Raw genomic sequence first — 15,625 nt, 5'->3', positions numbered from 1 at the left:
ATAGATTATCACTTTCTAGGATGAGAATTCAATTATTAATTATGAGGATTGTGTATTGAAACTTAGCGTTCTAATGAAAATAAGAACTTTGGCCTAGAATCTGTTTTGAAAGGGGTAACTTGATTAGAAACCCATAAACTAGAGGTCAATGATTGTTGGGATGGAAGTTATGATAAATTCGCCATTAAAAGATAGTTTACCTAATTGAAAAGGTAGAAGTAGTTGGGTCTTCTTCCCTAATTGTTGTTTTGTTGATTAGATGGTATGTTGCATACTTAGCATTATGGTCTGTCATTATATAGTAGACTACCATCATTCTGAGGCGTTTCGAAAATAGAAGGCTCATGCGGAGTAGTTCGTGGCTCTTGTTCTGCATTCGAGGTAGGTTACGACTCACTTTAGTTAGACTTTGATTAGTGAACCGTATACATTGTGTAGAATTGACGGGAGAAAGCATGTCTAGGTCTTTAAACAAGATGTATGGTTGGATATTATCTAGGTTGGTATGACTTCTGATTATGTGCGCTTGTCGTCATTATTTACGCATTGTGAAGATGTAGTTGTATTCATATTGTAGTGATTTAGGATGGAGTTCTATTAGGATGGTTGTTGTTGATTGTGGCTTGTTGCCCTATTATTGTGATTAGACTTGTTACCTGAATTGTTGTGTTGTGATAGGAGTTGTACTCTATTCTCTCTTATTGTGACAAATATCATCGGAGAATGGAAGGATAATGAGTTTAGACCTGAATCGTGATACATACTTATGGTAGTACTCAGATGGAAACTTGACGTATGACATCGTTGATAATGATATTGTATGGCATACATTCTCATTGCATATGTATATTGATATTGAGTTATGACTTGGTGTTGATGATGATATCCGATAAAATGGAACACCCTGGTGATACAAGACTTAGTTGTGAGGTGTACTCGTTATAATTGGAAGTAAAGAGGGACATAGACCCTTTATGTTGACTGAGATGGTTTGCATGATTCATTCCATGTTGAGTTGATTTACCTAAGTCTTGATATGACTTATGGCATTATGACTTCTTGTACTTCATTGTTATTTTAGTGCATTGATTTACCATATTTACATCCATTTCTGCATTCATACATTATGGAAATGGTTTGGAATTGTTGAAAGGAAAGTGTTCATATATACCGTTCACTGATTGATTGCGATAGCTGTATAAGTAGGCTATGGTTGAGCAGAGTTATTGGTGAGTCATGTTATAACTTGTGTTACTGTACTGTACTTCATTGTTCTGGCTTTGATATGTGTTCTTGAGTTATTCATTGTGATTCGATTATGAGGCATTGTTGATGAGATTTTGAGATGGAACATATACATCTATTAAGGCACATTTGACAGAGGGTGACGATGTGGCCTAGTTGTGAGCTCGTGGTCCGAGGTTCGTTCTGACTTTTGTTTGAAAAAGAGACATTTTTGGTTTGGATATAACCAACCCATTTTGAATAGTGATTTTCTTGAATATATCAAGATGTTTGAAATGCATGTCTATAGTATTCAAAAATATTAGGATATCATCAATATATACAATGATAAAATTGCGATAAGGCATAAAAATATCATTCATAATATTTTGAAATTCTGAAGGGGCATCCTTTAATCCAAATGGCACAACATTCCATTCGAATTGCCCTATAGGGACATTAAAAGCAGTTTTGTATCTATCTACTTTGGCAATTTGAATTTGCCAATATCTAGATTTTAAATCAAATTTTGAAAATATAATAGCATTATGAAGTCTATCCAAGAAATCTTTTTTGTTTGGAAATATCTAATCCATTTCAAAACGCTATTAAGGGGTTTATAATTTATAACCAATCTAGGAACTCCTCGTTCCTGTTCAGCATGTTTATTAACATAAAAAGCAGTGCATGACCATGGAGACTTAGAAGGCCTTATGAGACCTTTTTGTAAAAGTGAAGTAATTTCCTTTTTACACAATTCTAAGTATTCTGAATACATTTGACATGGTCTTGCCTTTGTAGGGATATTTCCCTCATTAAAATTATCTTCGTATGGAAGAGTAACCACATGCTTCTTTCTATTCCAAAAAGCATTGGGATGTTCATGTTATACCTCGTACTTTATATGCTGAGTTTCGCCGTAAGATAGCCGACGTGAAGTTAGTAAGTGAGGATGTTGTCAAGGTTACAGAAAACTCTATCTAGGATATCATCAATATATACAATGATAAAATTGCTATAAGGCATAAAAATATCATTCATAATATTTTGAAATTCTGAAGGGGCATTTTTTAATCCAAATGGCATAACATTCCTTTCAAATTGCCCTACAGGGACATTGAAAGCATTTTTATATTTGTCTGTTTCGACAATTTGAATTTGCCAGTATTCCGATTTTAAATCAAATTTTGAAAATATAATTGCATTATGGAGTCTATCCAATAAATCTTTTTTGTTTGGAATAGGATATCTAATCCATTTCAAAACTCTATTAAGAGGTTTATAATTTATCACCAATCTAGGAACTCCCCGTTCCTGTTCAGCATGTTTATTAACATAAAAACCAGTGCATGACCATGGAGATTTAGAAGGACTTATGAGACCCTTTTGTACAAGTGTAGTAATTTCCTTTTTACATAATTCTAAGTATCCAAAATTCATTTCACATGGTCTTGCCTTTGTAGGGATATTTCCCTCATTAAAATTATCTTCATATGGGAGAGTAACCACATGCTTCTTTCTATTCCAAAAAGCATTGGGATGTTCACCACAAATTTGTAATGAAAACTAGTTTTTTATAAAATCAATTTTTTGTTGTAATTTAGGATTTTGTAAAATTTTCTCAATTTTAATGCTATAAATTTCTTGTTTAAGATAATTGACTTGTTGAAGTTTATTCATCAACTTGTCTTTGATTTCATTTATAATTCTTGAAAAAGGTTCAGTTATAAACTGAAATGTAATTTCTTTTCCTTCAAAGGTTCCTATTATACCTTTCTCATCCCATTTCAAAATAGGAAATATTATTTGGAAAAATGGAGTGCCCAATATAATCTGGTTTGAAATGTTTTTCACCAATATAAAACTTTCTGGTATACAAATCTTTTTTTGGCAAATATAAGCTTTTGGTAATTTAAAGGAATTTCTATTTTCTGCCCATTAGCAGATCTGAGACTATGAGTAGTTTTATGAAATTATTTGGAGGGAATTAATCCTTCCTGAATACAGTTTAAATCAGCTCCACTGTCAACTAGAGAAGTAAATTTCTTTTTGAAATTATAATCAATTAAAAGAGTAACTTTTTTTAAAAAAATTTGATAAGTAATTATCTCACCAACCTTTCAATTAGCCCGTAAAACCAGCAATAATCATTTCGGCGGTATTCCTATCAGTATTTTTATTGGCCTTGCAAATTGTGTTGTACATTAGCATTCTATGTACCAAGGTATAAATTTGTCCCTCGGTATAATCATCAATATTACATTCATAAATCTCTTTACCACTATAACTGTTGGTAATAATATGCTCATGTTCTTCGAGCAATACATCCTGAGGAGTAAGACGAGGATAGTAGAACATCCGTTGAGAAGGCTTTCAGGCATATGCTTCCGATATCTTATTATTTCATCCAATACTTTTTGTTTATAATCATGATTAGAGAGGTCAAACTCGTCTTCTTCCGCTATTAACGGACTGATTTTCAAACCTTTGGACCTATCATCAAGCAATTGCTCTAATTCTGAAAATGGTCTCAATTTGAAATCTTTAATTTCAGGAGGAGGCTGCACACTAGGAGTGGCAAGGGTTTCCTGCTTCTTATTTTGAAAATTATCAGAATGATGTAATTTTTCAATTTCAGAAAACAATTTGTCCATTCTATCATGTAATGAATAATTTGTTTGCCCAAGATACTCATTTTGTTGCTTTGTAAATAGGTAGCATTTAGGGTTGTTTTTCTAGAAAACAATTTGTCCATTCTATCATGTTGTTGCTTTAGCATACTATTAATAATTTTGTTGCTTTAGCATACTATCAATATGCTGAGCCGAGGTAGTGTTTAGGGTTGTTTTTGGACTTGTTCTGAGTTGGACAACCTCCTTACCAGGGTTATTGACCTATAAAAGTCCCTCTCATAGTATTATCTCACCGTGTGATCCTAATAGTATAACCTATAACATTTATTGGAACTAACGTCTTGAATTTAAAATAAAGTTAAAAATATTTTACAAATTCAGGTTTTAATAAAATTTAACTATCTACATCACACTTAAAGTGTTAGTACATAAATTACATTACACGTAAAACAGAGACCAGTAGAAGAACGAGTAAGAAAATTGACCCAAGCATTATCAAACACGTCTAGCAAGTCTAGAGAAATAAGTGGGTTAGTCCAATTTATTCAAGTTTTTCTTTTAATTAATCCATATTTATTGAACTTGAATAATTAACTCAAATCATACTAACCCACAACATTTTTTTTTGGAACTATTTTCATGAATTTACAATATAATTTAAGTTATACTACTATAAATTTAAATTCAATAAAATTTAAAATGCCTACATAATACTTAAAATTTTACTCCCTCTCTCTAAATTTATTGTGACACAATTGAAATTTCGAGATTTAAAATTTTAAATTTTGATCATAAATTTGGACATAAAAACTTTAAGTTTTTTGATATAAAATTTAAATATTTGAAATCTATGTAATAAATCACAATAATAAAAAACTTCATTATTTTAAAAATCATATAAAAAGATTCTAATAAAAAAAACTTAATTAATTCTCGAAATTTCAATTGTGTCGAAGAAACAAGGAAGAGTACGTAAATGCGCGTAAAATAAAGACTAGTAAAAGAATGAGTAAGAAAATTAATCCAAACATTATGAAACACGTCTGGTAGTCTAAAGAAATCTCGAGAAGTCACTAGAAGAGTAAAGCAATTGGCTACTTATCCCAACTCAAAAACAATTTCAGACCAAACTCACTGTCTTTTAACATCTAATCGACGTGTGTTAAGCAAAGAAACTTCTAGACACTCTAATTTACCTATATATACCCTTCTCAACTTTTCAACCTAGCTATACTACATTTTATTATTACAAATTACAATCTACAAAAACTTGCTTAGTACTCTGTTTTTATTTTTCTTTGTTCAGTGATATTTGTGTTGTGAGGTTATAATATGGCTGGAAAAGGTGAAGGACCGGCAATTGGAATTGATCTAGGGACGACGTATTCGTGTGTGGGTGTATGGCAACATGATAGAGTTGAGATTATAGCAAATGATCAAGGGAATAGGACTACTCCTTCTTATGTTGCGTTTACTGATACGGAAAGACTTATTGGTGATGCTGCTAAAAATCAAGTTGCTATGAACCCTACCAACACTGTTTTTGGTAAGTTCTAAAATTCTACATGTTTTTTTTTTTAAATTTTGAGTTTATGAGTTCTTGATTTTGCTATACCTGTAAAAAGAAATGTAGCTTTGCCCCTGTTTTTATTATTTAATAATCCCATAAGAATTGAGTGATTATTAATTTATAGCACAAAGGAAGATTATCTGTCCAACTTGTCCACCGTAGGGTTATGTGTCTAATACGTCCACCCTTAGATATGTTAGGCTAAACTTGTCAATGAAGAAGTTATTTTTTTGGCTGTTCTGTTTCTTCTTCTTTTGCTGATTTGTATGTTCTTTTTTGCTGATTTGGATGGTCTATCGATCCCTGTTTTTGTTACTTTTCATTAATACGATAATGATTAGTTTTCTAGAGATATATTGCTCGGTTTTTGTGACTACTATGGCTAGTTCTATTCTTTAACCATCTGTATATTCATTGCTAAACTCTTCTATATTTGATTATATAGATGCCAAGCGATTAATTGGTAGGAGATACAGTGACCCCTCAGTGCAAAGTGACATGAAACACTGGCCTTTCAAGGTTATTGCCGGTCCTGATGACAAGCCTATGATTGTTGTCAATTACAAAGGTGAAGAAAAACAATTTTCTGCTGAAGAAGTCTCCTCTATGGTCCTTGTTAAGATGAAGGAAATTGCAGAAGCCTTTCTTGGAACAACAATAAAGAATGCTGTTGTTACCGTGCCAGCTTACTTCAACGACTCTCAACGTCAGGCTACGAAAGATGCTGGAACTATTTCTGGCCTCAATGTTATGCGTATTATCAATGAGCCTACTGCTGCTGCAATCGCATATGGTCTTGATAAGAAAACAAGCAGTACGGGGGAGAAAACTGTGCTTATTTTTGACTTGGGTGGTGGTACATTTGATGTTTCGCTTCTTACTATTGAAGAGGGTATTTTTGAAGTGAAGGCTACTGCTGGTGATACGCATCTTGGTGGTGAAGATTTTGATAACAGGATGGTTAATCACTTTGTTCAAGAATTCAAGAGGAAGAACAAAAAGGATATTAGTGGGAATCCTAGAGCTCTTAGGAGACTAAGAACTGCTTGTGAAAGAGCAAAAAGAACGCTCTCATCCACTGCTCAGACAACCATTGAAATTGATTCCCTTTATGAGGGTATCGATTTCTACACGACGATTACTCGTGCTCGGTTTGAGGAGCTTAACATGGATCTTTTCAGAAAATGTATGGAGCCTGTTGAGAAGTGTTTGAGGGACGCTAAAATGGACAAAAGCGGCGTTCATGATATTGTTCTTGTTGGTGGCTCTACTAGAATTCCAAAGGTACAACAGTTATTGCAGGACTTCTTTAATGGGAAGGAACTCTGCAAGAGCATCAACCCGGATGAGGCTGTTGCCTATGGTGCTGCTGTGCAAGCTGCAATCTTGTGTGGTGAAGGGAACGAAAAAGTTCAAGATCTTTTGTTGTTGGATGTTACCCCTCTTTCCCTTGGTCTGGAAACTGCTGGAGGTGTTATGACCACCTTGATTCCGAGGAACACTACGATCCCAACTAAGAAAGAACAGGTGTTTTCGACCTACTCGGACAATCAGCCTGGTGTCTTGATTCAAGTTTTTGAAGGGGAAAGAACCAGGACTAGAGATAACAACTTGCTTGGTAAATTCGAGCTCACTGGTATTCCTCCGGCTCCAAGAGGTGTCCCACAGATCAATGTGTGTTTCGACATTGATGCAAATGGTATATTGAATGTCTCTGCTGAGGATAAAACAACCGGTCAGAAGAACAAGATTACTATCACTAATGACAAAGGAAGATTGTCCAAGGAAGATATTGAGAAAATGGTTCAAGAAGCTGAGAAGTACAAAGCTGAAGATGAAGAGCACAAGAAGAAAGTGGAAGCCAAGAATGCCTTGGAGAATTATGCATACAACATGAGAAACACCATTAAGGATGACAAGATCGCTTCAAAGCTTTCTCCTGATGACAAGAAGAAGATAGAGGACTCAATTGAGGAGGTGATTCAGTGGCTGGATGGAAATCAGTTAGCGGAGGCTGATGAATTTGAGGACAAGATGAAGGAGCTTGAGAGCATTTGCAACCCCATCATTGCAAAGATGTATCAAGGTGGTGCTGGTGGTCCTGACATGGCTGGTGGCATGGATGAGGAAGGTCCTTCTGCTGGTGCAACCGGTCCAGGTCCCAAGATTGAAGAAGTCGATTAAGTCTATTACCCGGATTTAAGATGATATCTATAATTCTAGTAGTCAAATATAGTTGTAGTAGTTTCAGTTTCTGCTTCTTGTTGTAATAATGCTTGAGACTTCAGCTGTTTGTGTAAGTTATTTTTGAGACGATGTTAGCATCGCGCACCCTTGCCGGTGCAGTGATCGGTGGATGGGTTTGTTTTGTGAAAGAACCCTTCGACTTAAATCTTATTGAATTTTCTGTTTTAGCACGGTGTAAGTCTTTTTTCTATCCTCGGGGTAACACGAAACTAGGGAAGGCTGGAACTAGTTATGCATCAGTTACACATTATTTAACACGAAAACGGTTTAAAGGGACAATGAGCCAAGAGGTCCAGCATAATAAGGCAAGAACACAATGAGATTGATCGGAGAAGTTTCTTCTCTCTATTTATTTCTATGCTGTGGGCTTTTTGACGATTTAGCAGATAATGAATGCAATTTTGCATAAAATCCTGGATGCACGAGGTCTCGTTTTGTTGGAGCCCGAGCAACGCATTGCTTGTTGCTTCTGTGCATGTTATGTCTCAATAAACATTAACTGGCGAAAGTGAAGTTTTCGATTATCCTAAAGTCAGTCAATTTCTTGCGCGGATTGCTCTTCGTATGGATTGGTTTTTAATTTTTGCTCCTGCTTTTCATTTAATGATTATTTGTGGGCTAAAGTATCATTATTTCGCTCCATCTACGAAATCAGAGATTTTTGCAGAGTAAAAAAAAAAAAAAAAACCTGTGTAAGCTTAAGTTTTATAGAAACTATGCCATTATAGTTTGTGTAGTAACTAATTTGCTCGGTATATGTTTATAGTAATTTTGCCTTGTCTTGCCTAAGTTCTGCGGATAACTTAATTTCTATGAAATCTTATTTTGTCCGAATATCTTTTTTTCCTTCTAAACATCCAAACTTTTCCAATTTAAAATACTGCAAACAACAATCACGTGAACTAGTGTGGAATAAAAAAAAACCTTGCAAGATTTGAGAGAACTAGTAACAAATAAATATTCAGAAGTTGGACGAAAAATTGACTACAAATTTGTTCATGTTTAATCAGGTCTAAAATCGGGTGGTTGAGTTGGATTAAATGGGTAGAATGTGTATTAATTAAATAGGTTATTAAGAAAATAAAATTTTAACATAAATGGCATGTCAACTAGAGAGGAATGGGAGTAGGGGTGAACACGAAAAACTGAACCAAATTAAATCGAGAAAAAAGAAACCGACATTTATTTGGTTGGTTTTAATTTTAAAAACCGACTGTATTTGGTTTGGTTTTGGTTTCAAGTTGGAAAAAATTGAACCAAACCGACTTTATATATACATATTTTAAAAACTATATTTATATATGTGTGTGTGTATTTTTATTTTTTTAATGAAAAAATTACAATGTACAGTATATTACAAAGTACTAATATTTACTCTCTCCAAATATGAGCATCTTTGGGTCCCATTTGGAGCACATATTGTTGGAAAAAATTAGAGATGGTCACATTAAGAAGAACAAATAACAAATAAATAAAATATAGTAATAACAATAAAGATAAGATAGAGTTGAAATTAGAAAATCCTGTTGAAGGTCCACGATCCACAAACAAAGGACGTGATCCGAGTATGTAAAGCATAATCAATAACACGACTTAACCGGAGGGTTCATCATGACTAACGGGAACCTTCCATTACATACACTAACTCACATGGCACCTCTCATCATACCTTAGAATATGCGCGATAAATATCTCTTAGAACAAGTCATCTTAATAGTCTTAGATATATCATACATTCATATCATATCTAGGTGAGTCACATGGCTTATTAACAAACTCTATGCCTCAATAATACCATTTCCAACATCTAAAACACTTTTATATCAATGTCAACAACTATGCCCATATACATATACACAAGCCGACGAGGCTAACAAAATGATATACAAAATGTGAGTCGACAAGGCTAAGAGACTTCTAACTGTACACAACTGTCTACGAGCTCTAGAAAGAGTGTGTGGCATCATATATACGGGACAGGGCCCCTGTAGCATCCCCTTTGGGAGGATACCACTTACGAAACCAAAGCTAATTTCACACTTACAACGTTTAGAAGAAATTTATGCCAAAAGATATTCACAAAAATATTTAATAGCGGAAATAGGCCCATGCGAAAAAGGGTTGAAAGTGCGACATTTTTTTTCCATTGTACCCTCCGATTAAAAAATTTCTTAGATGAAATACAATATCGGAGTATCATATTTCTATATTTATATATGTGTGTGTGTGTATTTTTATTTTTTTAAGAAAAAAAAGATGAAAATGGTAATGCCTTTCTCAAATAGTATAACACATTTAAAAAACTTCATTTTGAAATTTATATTTTCAAATCAACACCACTGTGGGTCCATAAGATATACGAAACTCAAACTTGCTATTATCACATAAACTAGTATCTTCCTTTGTATATAATTGCAAGGCAAAATGTAAACCCAAAATGTACATGGCATGACTTGGGTTCTAGAAAGAGTGTGGGCATCAAGCACACCTAAAATAGCAAAACAAGTCACCAAGTTCAAGATACAAGCATATGGTCTTGTGTCCAACAAGCCTCCAAAATTTCATACATAAGTGTTACATATGGATCATGTACAAGTCCCCAAAATTTTATAAGACCTAGATGCATATGCAAATGTGATCTTCACTAAGACTCCCAAAGTCTACTCCAAATGGCCATCTTCAAATCTTTCCCGTACATTACCTACGATAGAAAACAACTATCGCTAAGCATAAAGCTTAGTGGTGTATAAACTCTGGGCTTGGAGCCATTAGATTCTCCAATTCCCTTGTCCGTCGTAGGTAGCTCAATGAGATAAGAATAAATCAAGTAACCAAGTATATCGAAAGTATCAAATACCAAACCTTGAAGAGCTTCAAAATATCGATATCAATATTCGAAGGCTCAAGTATCAGGAAAGCTTATACTTCAATTCAAGAGAGTTTGTCAATTAACCAATTTCGCCCAATCTGTACATCATGCCATCACACCAAGCACAATCAATATCAAGATGGACCGAAGCCCCAATCCGAAGGGTCGTCTGATAGTCAAGAATCAAGACCGTATTTGAAAGTGGGTACTCGAAAATGGACGAAAATCCATCATCAAGACGAAATGTAAATCCAAAGTCAAGATGGGCAAGATCCGAATCGAGAGGCATGCCGATATCGATGACAAAGTCACCGCAAGAAGAAGGACAAAGTCCCGACAAGAATGCAAAATGATCGAAACAATTCGTACAAGTGGGCGCACTAGCGAAAGTTTTGCAATACTTGAGATAATAACCATACAATGATATAAGATGAAGAGTAAGGAAACAACCCATCAAGATACTTCAAAAATTTCAGAAAATAAAGATATTCCAAGTTCAAGTTTATACACAAACCTTGGCGTTTTACCACACAATAAGTTCTACCACAACTCGAGGAGTTCAAATCGTCTACGCCATAGACCAACCAAAGTCCACTTTGTCAAACAATTCCTCTTAGCTTGTACAAGAGAATATATACCTTAACTACACAATCAAATATCTACTTAATTTCAATAGTTTCAGCACGTCGAAACTAAACATGAAATCAGTGAAAATTAGCCTAAACTATCAAAATAGGAATTCTGGACAGTACTACTGTCCTTTACTGTTGCTCAGTTTCAAAGGGGTAAACTGCAAAAATAGATTTTGCGGCCTTAATAAAAGTTGTAGATATATGTCTTGGGGTTTTAGAGAAATTCGAATCACTCCTATAGCAGTTTTGTACAAAAAGATATGCTCAAAATACTAACAGCAGTACATGTAGGGTTTGCAAAACAGAAATCATCACCCCTTTTCGAGTAAATACAAGCATAACTGGGTTTAGGAGCCTGAGCAAAAGTTGTAGGGCTATGAAATAGATTTCTAGAACATCTTGAATCACTTAAAACTAAGCTTTATACAAGGAATTATGGTGAAAACACTAACGACGATCTAAATCAAAAAACGGGTTTGTAACTTACCTCAATCGTTTGGAGTTGCTTGGGGCTCAACCAAAGCAAGTCTTGAAGATTGATTTAGAGGATGAATATTACGAGGAGAGAGGTTTTGGTGTCTAGTTTCCTTGGAGAAAACTAAATTGTCGGGGTGGTGGAGAGGATAAGAGCCAAAAGGGTATATATCTTACTTGGTAAGATAAGGATGAAAAATAATAAAATAAAATAAAAAGGGGCTGCCCACTTTTATAAATATCTAATCCATTTAATAAAATTACTAAGATAATCATAGTAAGAGTAGTTTATATAACTACACCATAACACTTCAAACAAGTTTCAAATATCGTCAAGTTCACATTCAGGAAGTGCGAAGTAAAATATACCCTTACTATCAAAATATGATAAATTGAAAATTCAAGTATTCGCTAAAAAAACTTTTGGGGTGCTATAGCCCCGCCATGCCCATATATACACAAAAGAATAGTACCCACGGCTGCGTCTCCGGATCAAATGGAGCTCCTATAAGCAATCTCTGCGGATAAGCGACCTAAGGATCAAGTCTATCTCCCGTCCACTGCGGGTATGACGCAACGTCCACAAACAAAAGGACATCGATACGGATAATGTCCGAGTATGTAAAGCATAATCAATAACATAATAGAAGTGAACGATATCATAAGAAAGAAGATTCATGGGGTGATAGAGCCATTTATACCTTACGACGTTCATTATATTCGCTTACCCTTTTTCTAATGGGAACCTTCCATTACATACACTTATACATATAGTAGTATCATACCCAACCATAGAGGTTCGGTGTCTTACGTACCCGAACATAACAAGGTTCGGTGTGATACATACCTGGCCCTACCAAGGCTCAGTGTTATCCGTACCCAATTGCAGTGGTCCGCGCGCGATAGATATCATACCCGGCCATATAAGCTCGGTGTTCTTAATAGTCATACTTAGATATATACATGTATATACATAGGAGTACATAAGTATCATCAACATCATCATCGTCATCGTCATTTTCATTATACCTTTCCTTAGAAGATCAACTATCATAGGAGGGGACTAATAGTGTCGCGAGAATATCAAGAAGCGTGAGCTTTAATGATTCTAGGGAATGAAGTCATTATGGAAGACGTTATGGAATTCATGAAGGTATACGACAAATGGGAACATGCCTTAAGAAGAAGGGTTAGCCTTACATGCCTTAAGAAGAAGGGTTAGCCTTACATACCTCTTCGTCTTTTCAACTATCTAACGTTCACTGCCAGGGCTTGAGAAATCAACATTTAAAAGGATTCATACCATGGTTAAGTCTTAAGGACACTATTGAATTCAAACTAGAACAACTCATGAGCTAACAAAAATTGGGCAACATTTCCCCTATTTCATCGACTTCCACCATATCGCAAAACAACCCCCAAACAACCATAATAACATCCACAATATCATACTCAAGTAGTCATATTCAATTAAGTCTCAAAGTTCATTCTCATATTCAACTTACATCCACAACTTCACATCCACCCTTTGCACAATTTTATACAACACTTCCTTGTCATCATTAATACCCTTCATAGCAAGATTATATCCACACCATACTAAGAATCATGACTCAAGTTAGTTTACTACTCACAAACATCATGAAATCTACATTTAGACCTCATCTTCTACTCCTTTCACCCAAGTTATTCAACAACTAAGCATTCTTAATAACATGAAATAAGCATGAAGACTAACCTTTTACCTCATAAAAATGAGCTTTGGAGCAAGTTATCAACTTGTATGAAAACCGTAGCTTCAATACCCAAGGAATTCTTGAAATCTACTAACCCTAGCAAGTCTACCAACACATGGATATCTTGATTCTTGCTATTTGATCTTTGATTTCTCTTGAGTTTGAGTGGAATATGCTTGAGAGAAGGTTCTAGGGCTTTTAAGGGTTTGGGAGAAGTGGGAAATGAAAAATATGAGCTTGGGTCATATATATATATATATATATATATATATATATATAAAAGGAAAAAATCTGGAAAAAGTGACCCGATTTGGTTATACGGACACTTATACGGTCCGTATAAGTGACCGTATAATCCCACTAGGGATTGTCCTTCTCTGGAAAAGTTATACGGACCGTATAAAGTTATACGGACCGTATACGTGGTCGTATAACTCAACTTTTCCGAAGTTGTTCTCATTGATTCGTTCGACTTCTAATCCTTATGGAACCTTATTAACACTTACATAACACATCATTAACCATACAAGAGGCCCCATAGCCCCTCTTCAAGACATTACTAAATAAATATTAGCTCAATTATGGTGAAAACCTTTCCAAACATGACTTACATCTCACTTCCTCTAACGAACTTAGTTTCACATATTCATATGACTTCAAAATCCTATGGTACATACTTTAAGCTATCTAGTACTTAACCTCATAAGGACTTCATGCTTACCTTAAGCTCGCGTTAGTCTATTCACAACTCAACAACTCAAAACTTCTGAGATGTAACAAAGGCACCCTATGGTCTTTGTCTTCAGAGTAGATTTTCGTCGCTAATAGCATAGCGGCGTTCTAATCCCAAGATACAATGAATTACTCAGGAATCTTCTAATGTGCACTTAAATAGAAGTTCCGGAGAGTCCTTTTAATCTCTTGATTGCTTTTGTGGGAATTTAGAATAAGAAGGAAACATGGACTCTAAAAGAAAATGAAAAGATACAAAATTTAAAGATTTTGATCTCAGGATATATCATTTTTCGAAATGGGATTATAGGTATTTATAGAAAGTAAAACACTTTTTCATGAAAGGATGTACCTTTTCACAATGAATAAGCGTATCCTTTAAAGAATGGATAACACCTCTTCATAATATATTTTGTCTTTTCAAATGGTGCTTTTAAATCTTGAATCACTCCTAAAATTGTTCCAACACATATAACATATCAAGATATTATGTTTCAATTGTGCATCAACTCTGCATCTGTGTTTTATTGCACTTATAATATTAAAGAATGGGACATTTATATCCTTTGGTAATGAGGACCTATAAATAATGGTTTACGTGATGTTGATTCGTACTTAGATGAGTTTGGTTTCAAGGGTAATTGTGAATGCAATGTATTTTTTTAAAAAAAATCGATAAAAACCGAAATAACCAAATCATAAAAACCGACAAAGTTTGGTTTGGTTTGGTTTCCTGATCTGAATAACCGACTTAATTGGTTTAGTTATATTTTACATAAAAACCGAACCGTGAACCCCCCAAGTGGGAGAAATGATTATTTGGCCCTTTAAATTTTTTTTTTTTTTTTTTTAATTTTATGATCATTTTACAAGAGATCTTTATTTTTTTACACATAAGAAATCTGGAAAAAAAAATTCAAATTATAAGAGACCAAAAGATCTTATTTTCTCGAGAGGAATAAGCTTACCGTGTTTAATTATTTTTTGAGAAAAATAGTACTTAATTGGACGACTTAATACTATTATAGGAAACAAAAAAGTGATTTTAGTCAATAATTTTCAAAATTTGAATGACTATTGGAAATTAACTCAAAAAAAAAACATAAATTAAGGACCCGTTTGGCCATAAGAATCATTCACTTTTTTTCGGAATTTTTTTTTACTTTTTTCAAAAATTAGTGTTTGGCCATAAAAATTTCAAATATAACTTGAAGTTGTATTTGGAATTTGAAAACAAGAAAACTTATTTTTCAAGTTTTTCACTTTTTTCACAACCAAAACAAATATATTTCAACAAAAAATACTATTTGTAAAAATTATAACCAATCACAACTCCAACTCCGAAATTCCAAAAAAAAAAAGTGAAAACGGCCAAACGCCTACTAAGATGGAGAGAAATAGTGATTACAATAATAAAATAGACAGTAAATTGCACATAGAAAATTAATCCAAACGTTATGAAACACGTCTAGTAGTGTATAGAATTCTCCAGAACTTACCAGAAGCGA

General features: G+C 34.2%; 1 protein-coding gene across 1 annotated transcript; it reads left to right on the top strand.

Annotated features, from left to right (window-relative positions):
- Window positions 1–5,084: 5,084 nt before the first annotated feature.
- Window positions 5,085–7,839, top strand: LOC132060161 (heat shock cognate 70 kDa protein 2-like). Its single transcript, XM_059453061.1, has 2 exons — window positions 5,085–5,403; window positions 5,873–7,839. The coding sequence occupies exons 1-2, from the start codon at window positions 5,190–5,192 to the stop codon at window positions 7,609–7,611; spliced, it is 1,953 nt and encodes a 650-aa protein (XP_059309044.1). The 5' UTR covers window positions 5,085–5,189; the 3' UTR covers window positions 7,612–7,839.
- Window positions 7,840–15,625: the final 7,786 nt, after the last annotated feature.

The sequence above is a fragment of the Lycium ferocissimum genome, chromosome 6 (genome assembly GCF_029784015.1).
Source record: "Lycium ferocissimum isolate CSIRO_LF1 chromosome 6, AGI_CSIRO_Lferr_CH_V1, whole genome shotgun sequence".
NCBI lineage: Eukaryota > Viridiplantae > Streptophyta > Magnoliopsida > Solanales > Solanaceae > Lycium > Lycium ferocissimum.
This window is presented reverse-complemented; position numbering and strand designations above follow the sequence as displayed.